Raw genomic sequence first — 9,291 nt, 5'->3', positions numbered from 1 at the left:
TGTGTGCTTTGCACAGGGACCCCTGGGTCCAGAGAGGCCCACACCACACACCCTGCACCCATTTTTTCAATACTTACCTCTCCGGAGTCCTGCAGCAGCAACAGTGACTCTGAGTACTAGGTGGTGCACAGGTCTCCAGGAAAATGGCACAGCACCCATTTTCACAGGGTTCTGTGTATGCACAGTGGGAAAAATGACCATCGTGCCTTTGATTACAGATGCAACACATCTGCAAGCCTGAGAAATGAAAAAGTAGAGCGAATCCAAGCAGAAGTGTGGCTAAATAGCACAATACAGTCAGTAGCAGTGCACTACAAGCAGCATGAGAGAGAGGAGGGGAAGAGCAGCTGCTGATAGTGTACCCAGAGGAATTAGAAGACTGTCCAGTCTCTAAGGTATAAGGGGGAAGAACTGTATGTGTGTGACTGTATCTATGTGTATATGTGTGACTGTATGTATGTGACTATGTGTTTTACTGTATAAATGTGACTGTATGTTTATATGTGTGTGGCTATGTATGAAAGTATGTGTATTTGTGTATTTGACTGTATGTATGTATATGTATAACTGTATGAACAAATGTGTGTGACTTATATGTGCCTATGTATGTCCCCCACACTTCCACTAACAGTAGGTGTCCCCCAAGGTTCTGTTCTTGAACCTCTCCTTTCCTCCTCTTTAGGTGAGCTCATTTGCTTTTTTGACTTCCAATATCATCTCTATGCTGATACTCAAATCTACCTTTCCTCCCTTGACCTCTCTGCATCTCTCCTCAATTGTATCTCCAACTGTCTCTCTGCTATCTCTTCTTGAATGTCCCAGTGCTATAGTAACTTTAGACTGAGCTGCTCATCTTCCCAACCTCCCACATAACCTCACCTCACACAATTTCATTATCTATTGATGACACAACTATCTCCTCTAAACCCCAAGTGCACTATCTTGGAGTTATCCTTGATTCCTCCGTCTCCTTCAAACCACACATTCAGAACCTCTCAGAGTGCTGCTGTTTCCATCTCAAAAATATTTCCAAGATCAGACCCTTTCCTACTACTTAAATCCTCAGCCATTCATTTGTCATATACAGACTGAACTTCTTTAATCTCCTCCAATGCTGCTGCACTGCTCATCTTCCTCTCCAAATGTATTACTTTTTACAAGTCCTACACTGGCTCCCCTTCCCCTTCCGAATCCAATTCAAGTTTCTTACACTCACTTACAAAGCCCTCACCCACTCCATTCCCATCTCTGACCTTATCTCCTTTTACACTCTTATCCGTCCTCTTTGCTCTGCTAATGCATGCCAACTCTCCTGCCTACTGATTACTTTCTCCCATTCCTGCCTCCAAGATTTAGGCTGTGGTGCTCCCTACCTCTGGAACTCTCCACCTCTCTACAAAACTTCAAACAGGCTTTCAAGACCCACTTCTTCAGCAAAACCAGCCATCTCTTATCCTAACCCTCTGTTCCATGCTCACTTTTACCCCATCTGTGTCACCCCTGTCTGTTTGCCCCTCCCCTTTAGAAAGTAAACTCTCATGAGCAGGGCCCTCTCCCTTTATGTGCTTTTCCCTCTCTTAGACTATTTTCTATTCCATACTTCCTGCAATGGCACCTAACCCTCAGTTTCTGCCATTATGAGGATTATTTTTATGTCATGTCCCCTGATGCAGAAATGTTTACATACCATGTGCTGGTCCTACATTATCTTGTACGGTAAGTCAATGTTTTCCTGTTTGGCTCATTTATTTATATACTTTGTTAGGTGCTGTGGAACCCTTCTGGCACCATATAAATAAGTGATAATAATAATAATGTATGCATACCCCACCACAGGGACGGACTGGGGGTTTGAAACAGCCCCGGCATTCCAGCATGCATGTGCATGCATGGAAGGGAGCATGGTCATGACTCACGGGGGCATTGCTCTTATGTCGGATGCGCAAGCAGAGCACCGGAAGGCTACTTGGCCAGTCCCTGACTCTCTGTGTGCCGTGCAGCTGAGCACAGCTGTTCGGCCAGGCTTTTATGCATATGCCAGATGGCCAGACCGGCCCAGGCCCACCAAGTGCCTGATTTTGGCAGTAGATCTGCACTTTATAAAGTGCACTTTATCTGCACTTTTAGTGTTGTAATTTTTGAACCATAACTGCTATTTCAAACCTGTTTGCAGCAATAAACTTTTCAGCAAATTCTGATGTCGTGTGACATGTTACATGACCCCCTTTTCATTTGAAAAAACTGACTTAGATTCAAGATGGCTGATTTCAAGGTGGCGCCCATGTTCGGTGCATACCCTAAAAGATAGCCCTCCTCACCCATACCTTACTGGAGTTTCAGTTTTCCCATTTCCTGCACAGTTTTTGAAACAAAAGGGTGTACTGCGACTTTTGAATCACCCTGTACATGGTTATTTCTGATTGGTTACATGTTGGCCTATACTATCCAACTTCAAAGGAGCTGGCTCAACTGAAAAACTTGGCATCACTGTTTATTTTCTAATGATTTGAGTTGTGATTTTAATTCCCATAGAAATTTCCCCTAGAAATTGGTTTAAAATGTTGGCAAGTATGCAGCATATGTATGGTCAGATGCAAAGGGTTAAAATGGTTAAGGGAAATCCTAAGTGAAAATGGTTAAGGGAAATCCTAAGCCCAAAGGAGATTCCCCCATTATGTTGAGCGCAGTTAATGAGCATTCCCAGACAGCTTGTGTATCATTCTGACCTACATTAACTTCTTCCCTGCCTGCAGCCAGCACACTGTATTGTAAAAAATATGTTGTGAGTCAGTGTTCTGACCTTCGACTCTTCCACTAAATGAAGTCAGCAACAGTACCTCAGCTACACTAAATATATGACTTGTATTTCTAATTGGAGAAGTGTTACTAAACAGAACATGATGGAAATAACTTGGTGGAAGACCCAACCAGTGACTGGAAGGATGACAAACCCCACACTACTAAGATCCAGAACAAAATCTTTTTTTTTTTCCCACTTGAATGACAGATGGATTTGTATGGGCACGAAGCAATGTGTTGGTTTGACAGAGTAATGCAGACAAGGGGAGCCCCAGATCGGAGTCATGTTCCTTATTTATTCCAGCTGAGAGCTATTTGGTTTTATATTCTGCTGCATTTTATTAAAACAGACATTAGAACACAAACTCTTTTGTGCAATAAAGACGTCAATCTCAGGCTACTCACAATTGAACATGTAAGAAAACTCCACAGGTTATAACAACACAAATTATATTGTCAGCTGTTTCAGCTACGTATTTCTGTTTTTCTAAATAACATAATAAACCGTAGAGAAGCATGTTATACCAATACTGTATAACCTAATGGCAAATGTTTCTAATAATAAGTAGTGTCACGTATTACAACTTTTTATAAAGTAACAGAAAGTTTTATATGTCTTGCAATGACATATATTGCTTATACTATATAGGCACTATTTTCTGGGAGCTGAGTAATTTGGGGTGGTGGTGGTCTCACTTGCATTACATCTGCTGCTTTTGTTAACTTGTGTTGTAAGATCCTCTCCCCTCTGCCCCCTCTCCCTGTCCCCTCACAGACAGACATCCCTGACATGGGGTGTCTAAAAATACAGTGTGCTACAAGCAGTTGGAGCATGGTCAATCTAAACCAATCCCAGGCCCTGCTATCCATAGCACCCAATCCAGCAACTGCTCATTATCCCACTGGGGATTAGAAAATACTCATCTTAGTTGTATATGGTCATGGCTAAGGCATTCCTGGGAGTCCATGCCTCTGACGTTTGGGGGGAGGGATATGAAGTGGAGACCAAAGAGGGAGGGGGGATCTGTTTTCTTTAAAACCAACCCCATCCTGGTCTCCACACTTTCAAACAAGTTGCTAAAGCCCTCTGCTCTCAGCTATCTCTACCTTCTCTTTTTTCCTGTTTGCTGGGACATCTCTACATCTCCTGGGTCAGCATTTCTGCTACATCACTTTATACTTTTCTCCTGACAACTTCTTTATCACAGCCTTGTCCTGCTGCATTTATCCTGTGCACCTCTGCTCCCCACAAAGAGAGGAAAGGAAACAGAAGACAGGAAGAAGTAGAAAGGTGGAAGCGGATTACACTGTGATAACTCTCACACCCCTCCCTGCTCTCTATCCCAGTACTCAGGGAGTGGGAACGCTGCTGCTGAAAGGGTTAACTAGGACTTGCCAAGAAACATCTCACTGTTTCCAACAAGAGGACGAATAATAAGGGAACTAATCTGATTGTTGAGGTCTGTTTTAGCAGCCTGAACTCGATTTCACAGTGTGGGCTTTGGATCCAGCCGTCCTTACACCCTTTTTTCTCCACCCTTTTTTTTTCACTTGCTGATCCCCATATAAAAAGCAGAAAGCTCCAAAGCCAAAGCCATCATGAGCACTAACGATTACTACGAACAACAGCAACAGTACCAAGGAGAGGAGGCAGACGAGATGCCAGCTACAGAAAAGGACCTGGCTGAAGATGCGCCCTGGAAGAAGATCCAGCAGAACACCTTCACCAGGTGGTGCAATGAGCATCTCAAATGTATGAACAAGCGCATTGGAGACCTGCAGAAAGACCTGACCGATGGGCTGAAGCTCATAGCCCTGCTGGAGGTGCTGAGTCAGAAGAAGATGTACAGAAAGTACCACTCCAGGCCAAATTTCAGGCAGATGAAGCTGGAGAATGTGTCTGTGGCGCTGGAATTCCTGGACAGAGAACACATCAAGCTGGTGTCTATAGGTACAGACTTGTCATCATTTACTGACAAACATATTTACTAACAAGCGTTATTTGTACTAACACACTGTTAAGTGATCATGCAAAAGTTACAAAAACAATCAATGAAAAGTACTATGATGTAATAAGCCTGGAGAACTGATAAAGCAGTGATAGCAGTAAATGTACATATTGGAGCTGATTGGCTGGTGTGTTATCACCTTGCACTTATCACTGCTTTATCACTTCTCCAGGCTTAATACATCTGCCCCAAAAGTAGTAGTAGCACCTCAGCCATCAGTAAAGTTACTGCAGTTTGGGAGCTGGATGATATGCACTGTCCTTGTAATAAATAGAGTTTCTGATCATTTTTTATATTAGCACAGTTTTAAAAGGAATTATAAAGGCAGTTGGTGAGATTCTTATATAGTGTAGTCAGTATTTAATGCTCAGTGGAATATAGTTGAGAATCAGTGGAACATAGTTGAGAATACTATACATGGCGAGGCAGCTTCTGGTATAAGATTAAATTATTGTCAAACTAGTGGCAATGAGCATCTGCATTAGTTTTCCCAAAGTTTACACTAAACACCCTTCACTATATAGATCGTACGGTCCCATGTTGTGCGTTTTCTGAATTTTGAGGGTAGGACTGTTACCTGTAATGTCACTGTTATCATAGGGAACAGGGAAAAGTCACACATTATGTTTAAATAAATATCTTATATGGATTGTGTGTAGTGAATCCATTAGGAAGGTATCTAATAGGCATAGTTGAGAATGCTGAATGTAGGTCGAATGTAGGTTACAATTAAAGTGACAGCATCACTTTAAAATCTGGAAATTTCAGGTCCAGTAGTTTCATATACATTTATCTCAGACACCATAAACTATTACATATTATACCGTATTATATCATTTATCATTTAAAATTCTAGATTTATTTTTTTATGCTATCTGTGATTTCATGCTGCATCGATATGTAGCAAAGGAAAATTGATTCCAATAGAGAGAACATCTTAAGCTGTGTACACACTGTAAAATCTGTTGTCCAATATATCTTCCCAAGGCAGATCGGAACAACCAATTAATAGTGTGTACACCTAATCTGTCATTTTCAACCATCATTCATTGCATCGTCCCATCTGAAGTGCTGCACATGAGATAGGACGATGCATTCCGACCCGACTGCACGCTGCAGTTTTTCGCAACGCAGCGATCGGGTCGGAACTGCTCATGTGCCGGTGCAGGCCAGACAGCCGAAGGCCGTCGTTACCTAGTGATCGCCTCTGCCTGATTGACAGGCAGAGGCGGTCGCTGGGTGGGAGGGGGCGACACGGCGGTGGTGTTTGGCAGCCGTTTACGGGGTGCGGCCCGGGCAACGCAAGTGTGGCTGGACGTTGCAGGGGACAGGCCGCAGCATCTGCGTGACGTCACACGCAGCTGCTGCGACCCGGGGTAGCGACGAGTAACTCCCGACCAGCCGCAGGAGCTGCGCTGGCTGGGAGTTACTATTCACGTACAAAAGCATCGCCGCTGTGCGATGCTTTTGTACTTGTGCGGGGAAGGGGGGGGCGGACTGACATGCATAGCGGACTAGCCCTGTGCTGGGCGTCCCCCCGCATGTCTGGGAAGATGATCATAGCTGTGCTAAATTTAGCACAGCTACGATCAACTCGGAATGACCCCCATTGTGTAGTGTGTATGCACAATTGCAAATAGTTTACAGGAACGATTTCTTGATTTATTGATCTCTGATTGCATTTATCATGTGTTCTGGTATTATTATAATTGGAACAACACTGATGGATATTACATCCTATGCTCAGCAGACACATTTAATTGCCTTAACGTAGCTGGTAACTGAATAGTTACACTGTACAACAGATTTTCATTGATGAAGGTAACAAACATATTTAGGGTTTGATTCAAATAGGAGCGAAATTGCGATTGCAACGGTGTGGAAACATCAGCAACAGCACATCAGCTAGCCCCCATCTCGTTTCGGACTCGTCAATTATAGTATGCAGCCCTACGGGACAATGAACAAAACTCTGCCAGTTCAGAGCTACCGTAGTGCAGCATAAGGCCGGTTATGTAACTCTTTGGGCTCGATTCAGTTAGAAGTGAGTCATATGCCACACTTATGGTAGCTGTGGTTTGGGGATGACACTGCACGTACCCAGATCCACCTGGTTTCTAACAGCCCTGGACAATATATGATTGGTTCTAATACAGATAGAGCTCTCTGTGGACAGTCTGGTCGAAGTACAGGAATAATTCTACAATCTTTCTGTGGGACATATTCATCATCCTTTAAATGTCACAATCCAGACAGCCCCTGGTAGTAAAGGTGCGGGTGGGGGTGTGGGAAGCAGTGTCCCCTGGCTCTAGTTCCGGCACTGTGAAATAACATGTTGCCGGGCAGCCCCAGCAGTACGCTGCGTGTGAGGGGGAAGGGGGTGATAATTTTCTGATGGGGGCATGATGAATAATAAAAAAAATTGTAAGAGAATACAGTGAGAACTAAAACGTAAAAATTCTCAATGCACATTTTTTTTATAATGAATATGCCCCTGCACAATGGATTTGGCAGGCGCCAGGACCACAAGCAGCAGTTTGACTGCACATGCACACAACACCCCCGGCTTCTATGGACTGCATTGGCTGCAGCACCTAGAAGCCGGCTAGATGGAAGAACCCTCTCACAGCCTGGTCTAGCAGTCCCAGAGGGAGGAAACACCTCAGTCCAATGGGATTGCCTGTTCTCCGGAAGTCACTGCCAGTCACACTGAAGCCAGTGCAGGTCAAATCTGCAACTGCATAAAAACTCTTCTTCTATTCTATTTACACAATACATTGTATATCTGTATTATCAGTGCTGACCTGATAAACATAGATAATATGTGGGAATTTAAGCAAAAAGCATGTATTTAAAAATGAATCATGACACACACAGGACTCAAGGTGATGTAACTTGCTTTATGTGAAGCACTTGAATGACATATTGGGTGTCTTCAGGTGACATCATTGTTTAGAAAGCAGCATCATTATAATCTTATATCGCTAATACACAAATCCTTGTCTGGTCAGTAACAGTTAACAGGGTACGGTAGCTTCTTTATACCTGATTATCTGTACATCAAGACCAAACTGCAAGTAAAGGAAGCTCGTACATGAAGATTATGTCATCATAATAATTAGACAATTACATTAATGTTCAATAACGTAATTCTTACACATTATTCAACATCTGGTTCCCTATATCTGCTATATATATATAACACTGTTTAGGATTATATCCATGGTATTCAAAAACACAATGTAAATACCCAGAGGCATTCATTTAAGTTATGTGAAGTGGGCGGAGGAATGGAAATTCTAAAGTAATGATTTCAGTACGCCTCAGCACCCTGGTTCTACTTATCACTGAAAATGATTAGGCATCCAGTGACTTTCTAGCTGCTGTTGTACTACAAGTCTCAGCATTCACATGTCTACTTATCACTGAACTTGATTAAGCAGCCAGGGGATTTCTAACTCCTGTAGTACTATATGTCACAGCATTCACATTCCAACCAAAGATGTGCTTCCATGACAACTGAAACATGTTACTTACACTTCATATAGATGATTGTAGTTTCTGTAAAGGATCAGTACGAGATCCCGCCGGACGGGATCCTGGCGGTCGGAATAACAACATCGGGACCCTGACCGTCACAATCCCGACAGGGGGGCGAGCGCAATGCAGCCCCTTGCGGGCTCGCTGCGCTCGCCACGCTGCGGACACACTAATTTATTCTCCCTCTATGGGTGTCGTGGACACCCACAGAGGAAGAATATGTCGGGATTGTGCTGGTCGGGATCCCTGTGTCGGTATTCCGACCGTTGGGATCCCATCCGGCGGGATCTTGACCGCATCCTTTCTGTAGGTATGAAATGCTTGAATTTGTATTTCGGCAATAGCAGTAGAATCGCAGGCTACCTAATGTACCTCTGATTAAAGTGGTAATAAGTGTAAATGCTATACTAATGCAAATGGGTGTGGATCATCAAATCGACAGTATCTAGGTCGACAATGTTTAGGTCGACCACTATAGGTCGACAGTCACTAGGTCGACAGGGTTGGAAGGTCGACATGGTTGGAAGGTCGACATGTGCTAGGTCGACAGGTCAAAAGGTCGACATGAGTTGTTTATTTTTTTGGGTGTCGTTTTCTGCGTACAGTGACCGGGAAGCCGAAATAGTGCACCGTGTCCCCTCGCATGGCGATCTTTGCTCGCCATGCTTCGGGCAAGGTGCCTCGCTCTGCTACCGCTTTGCTTGGCACAGATTACTGTTCCAATCGTAGTCCAAGTGGATCGTTAAGTATGAAAAAGTTTTTTTTTTAAAAGAAAAAAACATGTCATGTCGACCTTTTGACCTGTCGACCTAGCACATGTCGACCTAGAAACCCAATCGACCTAGTGACTGTCAACCTATAGTGGTCGACCTAAACATTGTCGACCTAGACAGTGTCGATCTTCAGACCGGATCCCAATGCAAATGACAATACCCGCCACTGG

At 43.7% G+C, this 9,291-nt stretch overlaps 1 protein-coding gene across 3 annotated transcripts in view; it reads left to right on the top strand.

The window, feature by feature from the left end:
- Positions 1 to 3,850: 3,850 nt before the first annotated feature.
- FLNC (filamin C) overlaps positions 3,851 to 9,291 on the top strand; it is a 73,404-nt gene continuing 67,963 nt past the window's right edge. For all 3 annotated transcript variants that reach the window (XM_063926708.1, XM_063926713.1, XM_063926707.1), the window contains exon 1: positions 3,851 to 4,750. In XM_063926708.1, the coding sequence (XP_063782778.1) occupies positions 4,399 to 4,750 (352 nt within the window). In that variant the 5' untranslated portion in view covers positions 3,851 to 4,398. The remainder of the gene's footprint in view (positions 4,751 to 9,291) is intronic.

Source organism: Pseudophryne corroboree, chromosome 6 (assembly GCF_028390025.1).
Source record: "Pseudophryne corroboree isolate aPseCor3 chromosome 6, aPseCor3.hap2, whole genome shotgun sequence".
Taxonomy (NCBI): Eukaryota; Metazoa; Chordata; class Amphibia; order Anura; family Myobatrachidae; genus Pseudophryne; species Pseudophryne corroboree.
Note: the sequence above shows the minus strand (reverse complement) of the source record. Positions and strands in the feature narration are given on the sequence as shown.